This window comes from Micropterus dolomieu, linkage group LG18, assembly GCF_021292245.1.
Source record: "Micropterus dolomieu isolate WLL.071019.BEF.003 ecotype Adirondacks linkage group LG18, ASM2129224v1, whole genome shotgun sequence".
NCBI lineage: Eukaryota > Metazoa > Chordata > Actinopteri > Centrarchiformes > Centrarchidae > Micropterus > Micropterus dolomieu.
In genome coordinates this window covers 10,787,654-10,801,825 of record NC_060167.1, presented here as the reverse complement: position 1 = coordinate 10,801,825, position 14,172 = coordinate 10,787,654, and the positions used below count along the sequence as shown (strand labels likewise).

Here is a 14,172-nt window from a genome sequence, read left to right as displayed (position 1 = left end):
CACAAAACAATGTGCTTTACCTAGTTGAGCTTTTTAAATTTCAAAAGGAAAGAAATCTGCTCAATCACAGACAGTATTTTAATCTGCTGGACATATATAAAGCTTTTCATCTGCGGTCTGTGACAACATGCTGTTTTTGACCACACACTCATTAAATAAAAGGTTTTCCCCAACTTAATTTACACACCGGGGCTTCTGCAGAGCTTTAGACACCTTGTCCTGAAGGTTGTCTGACCCACTAAAGTCTCTTCACAGTGGTCACAATTCTGATTTTAATATATTATCCATTGTGCAGCCCTTTCCACGATGAAGATGCTTTGTCATAAATTAAAGGAATAGTTTGGCATTTTGGAAAATGAGCTTATTCACTTTGCCGAGAGTTAGATGAGAATATTGATGCCACTCATGTCTGTATGGTAAAAATTAAGCTGCAGCAGATGGTTAGCTTAGCTTAACACAAAGACTGGAAACAGGTAGCCTGGCTCTGTCCAAAGCAAACAAAACACACCTACCACCACCTCTTATACTAAAATAATGTAAACAATGACTGCTGACTGTGGATTCATATTAACCGTACGGACATGAGAGTGCTCTCAATCTTCTCATCTAACTCTCAGCAAGATAGCAAATAAGTGTATTTCCCAAAATGTCATGCTACTTAACAAATCAACGGTCTTCTCCGCCTCACCTTGGCCTTCTCAAAGTCTAGGTCCTTGCCGATGGTGGTGAGCAACCTGCACAGGCACTCCAAAGACTCCTCGTCGTGGTTCTTCAGCAGCTTGACAACACAGTCGTGCATGATGGCCTCCGTCAACATCTTGAGCTTGAAAAGCTCGCCAATAAACTTGATGTTGCCGATGGAACGCCGCCGGGCCTTGTCCTTGTCTTCCTCCAGCTCTATCTGAAGCCGCTCACGCTCCGTCGCCTGAGGGGACCAAGGAAACATTAAAACAAACAGTTGCTCTTCCCAATACTAAAAATGCTTTAGTACAGGATGAACTCTAGTAATTCATAGTCCACGTACCGATGCAGCAGAGTCCAGCTCTTTCTGCTTCCTCTCGAACACCACATCGTCCACCTTGTCTTTCTCAAACTCCTTCTGGCAGCGGTTTAGCAGCAGCTTGCGAAAGTTCACTGTGGTGTTGGGTTTGTCTGTCATGGGCACTCTGAGCTGTAAATGAACAGGAGATATGAAAGAAACAGAAGTATAAAGACAAGTTAAGTGACGATCTAAACCTTTAAAAATCCTTAACGTTGACTCTGGTGACCAGCAGATGAAGCCACAACACTAAAGGAGTTTTCTGCAACTTGCGCTGAAGGAAACTACTGGACCAAAGCACACGTTTTTTAGATTTACATGGCCATTTACATTTCCATGTGTGGATTATTTTAAGCTTAAAAGCCTTATATATGTATGCATGTTACATGCATGTACAGTTAGGATGACCAACCTTTTCTTTGTTATATTTCTCACACATTGCATTTATCAGGAGTTCTTCATTGCAAAAATGCATTTTAAAGAATAATGAGACATTTGACAGAATTATCAAAAGATTACTTATTTCATGTTTTACTACCAACAAATGAATTTCAAAATAGTGTACAGGAGTTTTCTTTTCATCTCCCACTACTGAAGATAGTGGGTACACGTCTTTTAATTTCTTCTTGCAAGTCTTCAAAAAATGCAAACGCTCACAGTATATAATCACATTGTACTGTACTGAACTGTGTTGTATTGCACAGCATTATATTGCATCATGGCAGAGCTGAATCTAAACGGCTTAAATGTTTAGCGATTTAGCGACTGTACATTGAGATGCAAATTGGATTAGTTCCAGTTAGGATGCACACACCTACAGTGTGACGGCCCTCTTTGGTTGGCCTTGTTCAACCTGCCAGCCAAAATACATTTTTTGGCATATCCAGATTGTATCCACATTGATTTTAGAAAGTCTGGTCCAGACGCTCGCCGCTCAGATCAAATTTTGAGTGTCTTTTGCGCCACTCGTAATGCAGCTCACAACAACGTTAAATCCAGTGTGACGGAAGTGCATCAGCGGCTGAGCAGAATCATGCTGCATGCTGTCAAGTCGTGGTGCAGGAGCTCTGCACCGCGACTTGACAACACGATTGTTTGGAGGGTAAGATAATGGCTCTCCATTTCTCATGCTTCCGCGTTGAAAGCCACCTCACTAGTGTACGTAGTTACCGACGCCTACGTCATTCCCACAGCAACCCATGCAAATAGGGGATGTCTGGACACACAATTGCGATCTGATCACTTGCAAATATCAGGGCAGACAGTCTGTCTGAAAGATCTGATTTGAGAAACAAATCTGATTTGCCAGCAGTCTGAACAAAGCCGCAGTGCCTTGTTTGCTCCTCTCTTGCAGGTTCCTGTATTGGTAGACAGGGCAGTCCACTGGGACTGACCTGTGCAGCTGGACCCACTGCTCCCAGTCACCAGGGGCGGCTGTGGATCAGGAGGTAGACTGGGTTGCCCGTTAACCGGAAGGTCGGCGGTTCAATCCCCTCCTCCAGGCTGCATGTAAGTAGTATCCTTTGGCAAGATAATGAACCCCCAATTGCCTCTGTTCCTGCCTCGCCTTTACACACTGGCTGTTCCGTGTGAATGTTAGTTTCTGTTTGAATGTGTGTGAATGGTGAATGCAGATGTAGTGTAAATAGTGCTTTGAGTGATCGAAAAGACTAGAAAGGTACTATACAAATACGGAGCATTTACATTTACTTTAAAACCACGCCACCATAGTCCTTTCAGAGAAGACTCTCTCCATGCATTCTGTGTGGTTACTTTATCAGTTCTCCCACGAGCACCTGCAAACAATCCCTCTCACACATCCATTCACCTACACCTCTGTCTTCACTGCCATCCACATCTCATCTCTTTTGCAATTTAATTTCTGTTTTTGTAAATAAACCATTTAATTGCATTTATGTTGTTTGCCATAACCACAGTCTGTGGAATTCAGAAAATGTTGTTTCCCGTTGACATGTTTTTCCTTACCTGGGCGAGGCAGCGACACATATTTCCATACGCCACAGAGAAGCTGGGCTCGTCGATGGCCTTCTCAAAGACCAGGTCGATGACCCCTTTGAGCCTCTCTTCTGTGTCGATGGTCAGGTCAGTCACCTGCTTCATCAGCTGGTTGAACTTCTGAGGCGTAAGCTTGTTCAGAATGCTGCGTACCTTCCTGAAGAGATCCTGAGGGCAATCAGTCATAAAAGGCAGTTAATCACTGGGTTCATTTGTATCTTCGACATATTAAAGACTAATTTAGTTACAGGTCTGGCCATTATTGGTAGTTCTTGTGAAGATACCATTTTGTGTGCATATGCATACTTTTCCTCATAACTGTGTGTTTATTCCGTGAAGTCGTTTCATTCTGTAGTCGGTTAAATCATTTACTGAGTAATAATAACTAAACTCTCATTTTGGTTTTCCAGTTTTTCCAGAATTAGACCAAACGACTGATTAAATTTCCAATAATTTTAAGCTCTTCAATGAAGTGGATTTCATGATTCATTAATAATAAAAACAAGCCTGGCCCTGATATCTGATGATAAACAGTATATAATACTCAGCTCCTCCTTGGTGTAGCTTTTGTAGCGTTTGCTTGTATATCTGTGTGTATATTTGGCCCTACCTGTGTTTTTATAATATCAGGATCGTCTGCAGGGCCCTCCCTCTTCATGCCAGGTTTCCAGGCATTCTCTGCTTTTTTCAGCTGAATTTCATCTTTCACAGACACATTCATGATGATCTTCCTGGGTGGAGGCCGCCGTGCCCCAATATTCATCAGCTGTGAATGCAATGAAAGACAGAATACAGCAAGCAGTCAATATTCCTGGTCACTGCAAGTTGTCAACAAAACAGTTTTTCTTTCAACTACTACTCACAATAACATATTGTCTATTACAGTTTAAGTGTCTGTAATGGAAAACAACAAATTTTAACCAAAACATAAAAGGAAACAAAGCTACATGACTCTAAAAAAAGTGTTACAACAATTCTCTCTGCTCATTACCTTGTGAAATATGAAATCAGCTCTATTTGAGCAGAGCCATATCACTGACCCTGCATTGTCTAGGAGAACACAAACACTAATGTGTTGCAGCACTTGACTAGGGTTAATTGTAATCAAACAAATCTGGACTCTGACATTGGAAAACAGTGCTGCATTGCACTTTGGAGTGGTATTTTGGATATTTTCTGTGTTGAATCAGCCACTGAACATTTATGGATGTTGGCAGAAACCAACTGGAACCAAGTACCTAAAACTGTATCCCATTATCCCACGATTGTAATGGAACAGTTTGAAATATGTGTAGAATCGATTACATTTTTTCCCCCTCTTAAAAGCAGCAAACTGTTCTGTGTTGAGAGGAAACAGATAACAGATTGTGTGTGTGTCTTATGAATGATTGTGGCAGCTTGAGCGTGTGTGTGTGTATACACGTGTGACTCACTGCAGCGCCTCGTCCTCCGGTCATCTGCCTGCCAAAATCTGCAAAGGCAGGTGTGAAATCAGGTCCTCTGGAAATCACCCTGGAATCCACCACTCGAGATGGCAACTTGTTTTGGTTCATCTGAACGACACATAACATACACAACACATCGTCACACCCACACACACATACAGGCACACACAAAACATGAGTTGAACAGCAGGGGGAGCAGTGACCACCTAATAATAGTGGCAAAAGGAGGCAGTCTGGTGAGTGTGTGCGCTTGTGTGTGCATTTCTAACCCAGTGATCCCTTAAAGGTGACTCATTGTAAATGACAGTCATACTACATTACCAACTTTTGGCTTATGTATTTTTACCGCATAGGTAATAAATTATGCTTGCCGGGTTCAGCAGGCCATTCAGTGTGATAAGTCACAACCAGATGTGGAAGGGAAGGAGGGAAGGAAGGGAAAAGGAGGGAAGGCAGGAAGAAAGGAACGCAGGAGAGAGAGAGATAGTTGTGGGGGAGGAGAGAAGAACAAATCCAGCTCTTTGTCTTTCAGCTGTCCTTGACTTCCTCTCAGACTCTTTTCCAGTGAGATTTCACTTTCTCCCTCAAAGAAAATGAGGCTATGGGATTGCACATCAACTGTTCGCTGGTCTGGTTGTTCTTTTGGAGAGGTGGGGGAGGGGCATGGACTCTTAACACTGCCAAGTGTGACATAATAGCAATGTGATTTTAATCAAAACAGCATTTCAGCAAGCCATATGCTCCACCCAAACGTATGTGCGGATCAGAGGAATGAACCAAACTCTGGTGGTGTATCTTTAATCCACACAATCTAACAAAATAAGGCACTGTCTAAAATACTGTCTGTTGCTATGAGCTAAAGATGAGATTTATCCAGACTAGGTCTTCAACTAATGACTGTTTTCATTATTGATTCATATAATCCATCATTTAGCAGCTCAATTGCAAAGTCTTTAAACGTTCAGATAATTATGAATAATGCTCATCACAATTTCCCCAATGCCTGAGGTAAGATTTTCAAATTGCTTGTTTTGTCTAACTAGCACTGACATTTTAACATGATTTTACAATAATATAAAACAGAAAAAAGGCGGCTAATCTTTACACTTGAGAAGCTAAAATCACAGAATGTTTGAGCATTTTTGTTTCATAACTTTCATAAATATTAATTGTTGACATTTATTTTCTGTTGACAGACACCTCTATTCAAAACAAAACCTTAAATACACAGGTGCATTTCTATTTACAGAGACCAATATAAACTGACATTATGGCCATAATGAACAAACAAAATGTACTAGCCCATTTCCATTTAAAAAACTACATTTAGAGAAGGACCTCCTGAGACACGTGGTTATCAGCTAAATAAATGGACTGTACAGATTACAATCCCAGCCTCAGCCCATGATTCACCCTCATTTGACACTCGGAGGTGTAAGGACATTGGAGCATTTCTGCAGGGATATCTACAACTGTCTTACTCACCTTGTCCAGCACCACATCGCTGATGGGTGGCAGTCCCTCAGGCTTCTGTATGCAGGCGGGCATGAACTGAAAGCCCAACAGGAAGTCCCTGTTATACTGACGCTTCCCATTGGAGTCAGCCAGGTCTGGACCACCAAGCAGGGTTTGAGAGGAAAGGAAAGAGAGAAAAGAGCAAATATATAAAACAAAGACTGAATTGAATCAGCGAATTCATGTCAACACACACAAATCACTGCAACATTGTTCTTCTGATAAACCGCTGTATTTTACATAAAGGTTTAGCCTATAGTAGCATTAAACATCTGTCCAAATAATGGGGCCCTTCTAACCTTCCATGTCTTGTGGAGCCTCTGTAGAGTTCTCCTTGTCTCCGGGGGTGGCTCCACTGTCGCTGCTCTCTGTCTCTGAAGTGTGGCCTGCCCCGTTTCTCATGGGCTCCATCTCTGTCTCTCCGTTCTCCTCTGGGGCAGCAGGCTTTCCGTCAGCCTCAGGGCTGCTGGCAGGAGCTGGAGCAGGGACGGAGGTGAAGACCGGTGGCAGGGGCACCAGGCTGCTGCTCAGAGGAGCTGACTGCAGGGCCTGGTCTCCAGCAGGCTGATCCACTGGCCTGGGCTCATCCTGTGTGGAGGCAAGATTCAGTTTTTTTCAATAGTTTGTCAGTAAGCATTAAGCCCTGCTTTACTATCATCATTTAGCATTAAAGATTTTTTACAGAGTTGTTAGTAGGTCATCTGCAGACAGGGTGAAATGGATGGACACAAAGAGGAAGGGTAAAATTTAAATGAAAAAAACAAAAGACGACAGGGGACTCTGGGATGAAACAAGGAGAGGGGAAACAACAAAAAATGTGAAAACAGGATCACAGTAGGCTTGTCATAGTAGGCAGTACCATTATTGGCATTCAGTGGAAAAGCTGCTTGTATGATTTTCTCTACCCCATCCCTATTGTAATTTAACTAACATCTGATATATTACCTGTACATGCAACATAATTTACACACAGTTAAAAAAAGTAATTCTTGTCATATGATGTCTATATTTTCATGCAAGCTTTGTTCTGCTCTATGTGCTATCTTGGCAGGACACTCACCTAACAGCAGACTCAAGAGGGAGGGCACTGAATTTTGGTCTTTTTACTCATGAAGCAGGGTGATTTCAACTAGATTATGGCAAATAATTTGATTTCCAAGAGAAACAACTGTGTCATTGTGGTAAAACTATGAAGAAAATGTGACTATACGTTGAAGCTGCATTAACACCTGACTCAATCTAAATTTAAACAGTAAGACTTTTAATGGACACACTAAGTCTGAATTCTGAAGCTGAAAGTAACTGTTTATTTTCTAAGATATTAAAATGTGGGTGGAAAAGTTTATTTTTGTAATCTGTAATAATATTTTAAAAAAGTGTTGCATGAAATGTTCATTTCTGCATAAAATAACATTTCTTCTAGGGCTTGTTCGATGTAACCTAAAAGATTCCATTTAAAAAGATCTGTAACACCGGTCGGTATTTGGTGGTGTGGAAATTCTCCCACAGTTACAAACCCAGAACAAAACAATAAAGGAGAAGAAACAAGAGCAGAACAGAGCTGATTTTACATACAGTGGACTGGGTGAGCAATGACGATGATGAATAACTCCTTGCTATCGAAACATTTTCCACTTGAACTATTGCCCTCCTTTCTCCACTCCTTTGATACTTTGTATGCATTTTTTAAAAGTCTTGTTCCAAAATGAAATACTAGCAATTTGTAAAAAAAAAAAAAAAAAAAAAAAAGGATACAAAATCATTGAAATATAAGTACATATTATTGTTCACAGATATTTTATTTGACAACAGACTAAGATACCATAAGACTATAGACACGTAACATTCGAGGGTGGATTTATCTATATTTAATAATAATTAAGATAATTAATGATTAAGATCAATTTCATTCTTTGTATGTAACTGTTATAGGACTCGCTGCAGTTGGTTCAGTCTTATTTCCTTTTGGGTCTCTTTTCTTACCTCGTCCTCCTTTTGAGGTGCCTCTCCAGCAGAGATCCCTTCATTTGGTTTTCTCCAGGTCTTTGGTATGGCAGAAACAGCCTGACTTACTGCATGGAAATATAATAAAATTACACTTAATGTGAAATATTTAAAAAATATTTTATACACATTTAAAATGTGTCATAGTTTCCAGGTTTTTCTGAAAGGAAGGTAACTCCTCGCTAAGAATTTATTCTATCTGGCAATGCCTTCTTGGGGAATCAATTGTGCCAGCATAGTGCTTGATGAGAGATTATCTACAATGTGCGCTGTATGGCCGTTCATAAAACACCCAAGTGCATGATAGAGCCAATTAATTGAGCTATTTAGGCATAGTACCATAAAAAGAGGTGTGCTCATAAAACAGCATCTAATTTTAGGCTGGACTGTCACCAAAAACAACTCAGTCCAAAGAGTCATTACTCCTTTGTTGAAGGCTAAAACACTTTGTTATGGAAACAAATGATCTAGGCTCCTCTAAATTTAACAGCTGTTGAAAGGCAACAGATCCAGTACCTGTAGTGGGACTCTTCCTGGTGAGTGCTTGTTGTTGGGTTTTGCCATCAGTAATGCCTCCATGCGCCTCTGTCTCTACTGCAGGAACGAGGTCTTTAGTGTCTAAGGACTTGCTCGGCTCGTCGGCCACTGATGTGGCCTGCACTAGAGGTGGAAGGCCAGGGGGGAGCATAACTGGCAGAGCCGGGGCGAGGCTTGAGGTCAGGGTGACTGGCACCACAGCCACAGGTGCCATAGGGGCAAGCACAGCAGCAATAGGCACCTCTGGTCTCACGTCAGAGGGCAAAGTTTCAGAGGAGGGGACCTCTCTGTAAGCAGCAGCAGAGGCCTGGGGCTGGAATGCAGCTGAGGACAGAAGAGAAGGCTCATGAGCTGGGGCATCTAGCTCAGTCCCAGAGTCTGCAAGGCCGTTCAAAGCCTTAGGAGCCGGTGCTGGCGAGGCAGCCAGAGTCCGTGGGGCACCTGAAAGAGGCTTGTCTATGTTGGGAGTCTGAGGTTGCGCCAAGGAGGGTTTGTGCACCCCGACTGAGGAGGAGGAAGAAGAGGCTGAAGCAGTGGACTCCCTGGCTGAGGGACGTTCACTTTTGTTGGCCACAGAAAGTGGGAGAGTGGCGGGGGTGGTAATCGAAGCAGGGAAAGGAAGCTCTGGTTCAACAGTAGAAGAGGACTCGGTTACAGGAGCGTTGGCCTCAAGTCTCTCCACAGGGGCTTCAGGCTGCACAAGCTTAGGCGAGGAAGACTTCTGGACAACTGGCTCCAGTTTTGGCGAATCATCTGGAAGGATAAAGAGTTCAGATGTAAAATTGTAAAGATTCTTGGATGCAAACGTTGTGCTTCTCTGTAGCATATTAACTAATACACTTTTTGTCGGAAGGTATGACAATACAATAATTATAGATTTAAAAGTTTAAAAAAAGGTCACTATTTGCAATTAATGTTAAAGAGGTGGTATTATTCTCATTTTCAGGTTCAAAATCCTATTTAGAGGTTGTACCAGAACAGGTTTACATGGTTTCATTTTCAAAAAACACCATATTTTTTGTCATACTGCACATTGCTGCAGCTCCTCTTTCACCCTGTGTTGAAGGCTTTGTTTTAGCTAAGGAGTGATACAGCTTGTCTCTAAAATGATCTTTGTTGGGAGTTGCACATGCGCAGTTCCTAGTTAAGGACTACTAGCCAATCAGAAGCAGAGAAGGGCGGGTCAGCGAAAGGCCGGTAAACAGGGCTTCCGTTCAGCTGTATATGTTGCCTACCAGCTTGGCAACATAAACTGGAGCAAGAGTTTCAGAAGGGTGAGTTATTAATCTGTAACAAAAATATCTTTCATCCATAACATTTTAACTGAGCTCTGTCTCTACATCACAGTAACAACTTACGTCCATTGACTGCCTGGAGGGTAGCTAGTGTTTGGAAGGGAGAGGAGAGGTGTGCTGGAGCTCAGTGTTTTTCCACCGGTGTTTTTTAGGGTGTGTCAGACTAGTCGCTCGGTGAGCATTATGATGCGTATTTACTGGTGACATCACAAGAAAGCGTAAGTAAAGGCTGGACTACAAACAAGCTGTTTTTAGGCAGTTTAGAGCAGTGCTTTCTGTGGGAGATATGAACTCCCTTTGGGATGGACTTTGGGCTTTTTCAATTTGCAAACTTATTACATGCACAAGGTATATAACTCAATAAAGGAGGGGAAAAAGCCAAAAAGCATAATACCACCTCTTTAACTAAAAGTTCATGACTGTGACAAGCGTCTGGAGGGCCAAAGTCCAAAATTGCAGTCTGAAGGTTTACCAATAAACATGTAGACAATAGGTAGAGCTGGCTCTAAAAAGTATGCCAAGTAATGCTGGTTAAAAGGTTTCAGCTAATTACTGGAAAAGCAAGGGGTCCTGCTGACAGTACATTCTGATTTGTAAGGAAAATGAAATCATTCAATATGCAGCGTTTTCTGGGAAAACGAAAGTGATACATAAAGTGTGTTTCGAAATCAGTGACTGAGCAAAAGATTTCTTGCCAGAGGTTTACTAGGACTGCTGCTGCACATGAGGGGGACCATAAAACCCAAGATGACATGGCCTTGCAATGGCACAGTCCATTTTTTAGTGCAATTTTCTTAAGGGTCTAATGTTATATTTTCACAATTTGAACATAAAAACGTGGTTGAAACTACCTTGGTTAGACTGTTGAGTGTGGGCCCCCCTACTTGTTAGGAGTCGTGGATGTATTTTAAAGAAAAAGATGGATGTGGGTGCAGACCTGGCCCTGGTTTTGTGTCTGAAGCCCCAGTTATCAACGGCTGCTGTGGCTGTGGGGGCTGCGGTAGCTGTGGCGGCTCCAACGTGTAGCCTCCAGAATGGGCCTGCTGTGGCTGAGGAGGCTGCGACTGCTGTTGCTGCTGCTCTGGAGTCTGGCTGCTGCTCAGCTGCTGCGATTTGAGGTAGAAAATGTGAGGATAATGAGGGTGCGGCCATAAAAACTAGCAACACAGAAAACCAGAAAGACAGGCACAGAGATGTAGGCAAGCACGCACACAAACAAATAAGCAAACAAGCCCAAGTGCAGATTAAGCAGAAATAAGGAGTCAAATGGGGAATGGTTAGATTAAGAGGACAGCAATGGAAGACAGGATAGAAAATGAAGATCAATGTGGGTGGAATGGCAGGAGGAGAGGAACGGCTCAGAACAATGCAGAGAAAAGGACAGAGGAAAAGGGGCAGATACAGAAAGAAATAAAACCAAAAGAGGTACAAAAAGACAAAGGAAGAGAGGAAAGACACTGTTAACATCCACAGAAGGACTCGGGGAGGAAGAAGTCACAATGTCCTTCTTCAGAATCCAGGAAAGCTCTCTCATTCGGGCTTGGTATGTTTCATTTATTAAAATTTGTCAATGGTTTTCAGCTTTAATACCATGACCCAGAGCACTGCTGCTTTACATTCTTTACATCTGATTAGTATACGGATATGTCAGTGCAAATGGTGCTCTTTGTCAAAGAGACCAGGACCTTTGTTTACATCTAGGCAATACACTTGCACAAAAACAAAAGTTCTAAACTTTTTTTAGATGGTTAGATAAGGATCTGAGTGGATTCTGCAGGAGGAGTTGGAGAATACAGACAGTACATATGCAAATATACTGTAAAGATAGTGGGTGAAGAGAAACAGTGACAGAAAGGAAGCAGGTGAAATATTAAAAGCTTAACAGCTGTTAAACAAGCCTGCAGTAAATTCATTGTGAGAAAATTATAGTGTAAAGTAGGGCTGAACGATTACTTGCAATTGCGAGATTATCGCAATGTGATAAAACGAGATTCTGTGATAAATCTATGTGATAAAATTTATCAATGTGATAAAACGAGATTCTCTTTCTAATCGCAAAGGCTGCAATTACATTCTGGTCACATGACACCCAGAGTAAAGCAGTGTGTAGACGAAGCATCAACTTTAGACAGCTCAGGAATTATCTATGAAACGGCTTTTCAAACCAAAAGCACAAGTCCGAAAGAGGCCCAGTCTGTCCCAAGTTACAGCCTGGTTACAGCCAGTGCGCTGCTTACCAGCATCGGAGGCTGTGAGGAACTCCAGTGTTGTCGGAGAATTACTAAGCTTGTCTATTAAACACGAGAGGCGTCACTTGGTTTTATTTTCGTTGGCCAACTTTTGAATTGAACTTCAAACTGACTATTTTTTGTTTGCTTACTGGGATACAGAAAGATGGACTCCTAGGAGATTTGAACTGAGATAAGGACTCATTAATTGGTGGTTGAACTGTGGATGAGCGCTTACTGTATAATACACTGTGGGGAACTTTTCTTGTGGTCTGTTGGTAGGCCGACCTGATGATGTATTATATCATATTATTTAATGCCCTGACTTGACTCTCAAATTATCTTTCTCATATTATTAAATTTGATACTTCTTCTCCACCATTGTTCATAATAATTCATTCAATTCATCCATCACCTAATTTCATTATAACACAGGCCTAACCCACAAAAAAGCACAGTGTATGTTTAATCTATCTAATATTGTGTTGGTCATACTATACACTGATTTACTGCTTGTCTGGTTTGAATAATACACAAGGTAAAGAGCTTAAAAATTAATTGCATATTAAACCGCAACCGCAATATTAGTTAAAAAAAAAAAAAAAAAAAAAAATCGCAATTAGATTATTTTCCAAAATCGTTCAGCCCTAGTGTAAAGTAGTTTTAAGAAGTCATGGCCCCACCTGCATGTCTAAACATATTGTATGTGATGTTAATGAAATTACTTTTTGTTCGTTCTTACTCTATAGGCCTTTTGACCTAAATAGTCCCAGGAACATATGAATGGGAAAACCAAAACTGCTTGTGTAACTGAGGGAACACAAACATTCAACCATTTTTATAAACCTACTAAAAATAGTGCTTTTCAGATGATGCAATGATTAAAAAAAATCCAAGTCCTGAGCGCCAGAAAGCCATCATGAATTTCTCATGAGAGGGCAAGACAGACAAATAAATTGCCAAAGACACAGGGGCTGTGTCCTGTCTGTCACACACATGGTGGAGAGCAGGAAGGATCAGAGCACGGGGCTCACATTGCTACCAAGCAACATGAGATGCCTGTCCTCTCCTCGGCTAAAGCTCCCATCTAATCAGCTGCTCTCAATGCTACACTACCCTCAACTGTAACTACTATAGATGAGCGGTGGGGTGACCGTGTCAGAGAGCCATACCTGTGGGGGTGTAGGTGTAGAGGAGGGATGACCGACAGGAGGCGTTGAATTCCTGCTCCCTGAACCCCCTGCCATGATCTCCTCTGTGATATCCTTGCCACCCTGATTGGGGTCACGGATACGGATCTGGGAGGACAATGGCACAAAGAACAGACCTCACTAAAGCGCCCAAGTCTTAGAGCGACCATGCCTCAGACATACTTTATGCACATTTTTCATCAGCAGCATTATATACACTAACAGGTGGGTAAATTAAACACCTCGTGAGATATAATAAAATTAATCTGGAGTGTTATCACAAGCTAAATAAAAAAACACCACATCTGGCTTCAAAATACGCACACAGCCTTTTCAGCCAGTAATTGGACACCCCAGTAATGTCATGTGATTTTTGGTTTTGGGCTGTGCATCTTATTTTTAAGAGTTATACTAGTGTACGGTCCGTCATGCTGCCACAGTGACTCACTAGCTCATAACTTCACACCTTAATGTTGTTAAAACAATGTCACTGACAATATCATCAAGTATTTGACCAGAGATCGTAGAGACAGCAGAATATAATTTCTCCACTGTGTGTTTCTAATTGAACGCAAAGCAGAACACAAAGAGCTAGTATAACAGGGCGAACTATCTGCTGATGAAGATACAAACGATATGATCAAAAGCTCCAGAACAACTGCTAAATGGACTCTGAGGTGAGACTGTTTTGTCAGCTGCTGTTTTCAAGGTCAAAACTGAACTATGAGGCTCAACTTTCAGTCCAGTATGGATGAGAAGTCCTTAAGTCATCTTGTGAGATATGAGCAAAAGCTCCAAAACAGCTACTAAATGAGTCTTGAGGTGACACTGTTTTGTAAACAAACGTTCAGGTTTTTATCTTTAAGCTTCCATGAAAGCAAAAGATTAAACATGTGAAAAGAA

General features: G+C 41.7%; 1 protein-coding gene across 11 annotated transcripts in view; it reads right to left on the bottom strand.

Annotated features, from left to right (window-relative positions):
• Window positions 1-14,172, bottom strand: part of eif4g3a (eukaryotic translation initiation factor 4 gamma, 3a) — a 65,859-nt gene that overhangs the window by 18,553 nt on the left and 33,134 nt on the right. For 6 of the 11 annotated variants that reach the window (XM_046075445.1, XM_046075447.1, XM_046075439.1 and 3 more), the window contains 11 exons: window positions 13,252-13,386; window positions 10,789-10,957; window positions 8,536-9,309; window positions 7,999-8,087; window positions 6,315-6,603; window positions 5,986-6,110; window positions 4,489-4,608; window positions 3,666-3,821; window positions 3,026-3,223; window positions 1,025-1,171; window positions 689-925 (listed from right to left, as the gene is read on the bottom strand). In XM_046075445.1, the coding sequence (XP_045931401.1) occupies window positions 689-925; window positions 1,025-1,171; window positions 3,026-3,223; window positions 3,666-3,821; window positions 4,489-4,608; window positions 5,986-6,110; window positions 6,315-6,603; window positions 7,999-8,087; window positions 8,536-9,309; window positions 10,789-10,957; window positions 13,252-13,386 (2,439 nt within the window). The remainder of the gene's footprint in view (window positions 1-688; window positions 926-1,024; window positions 1,172-3,025; window positions 3,224-3,665; window positions 3,822-4,488; window positions 4,609-5,985; window positions 6,111-6,314; window positions 6,604-7,998; window positions 8,088-8,535; window positions 9,310-10,788; window positions 10,958-13,251; window positions 13,387-14,172) is intronic. The other 5 variants (XM_046075442.1, XM_046075449.1, XM_046075450.1 and 2 more) reach the window with 3 other exon arrangements.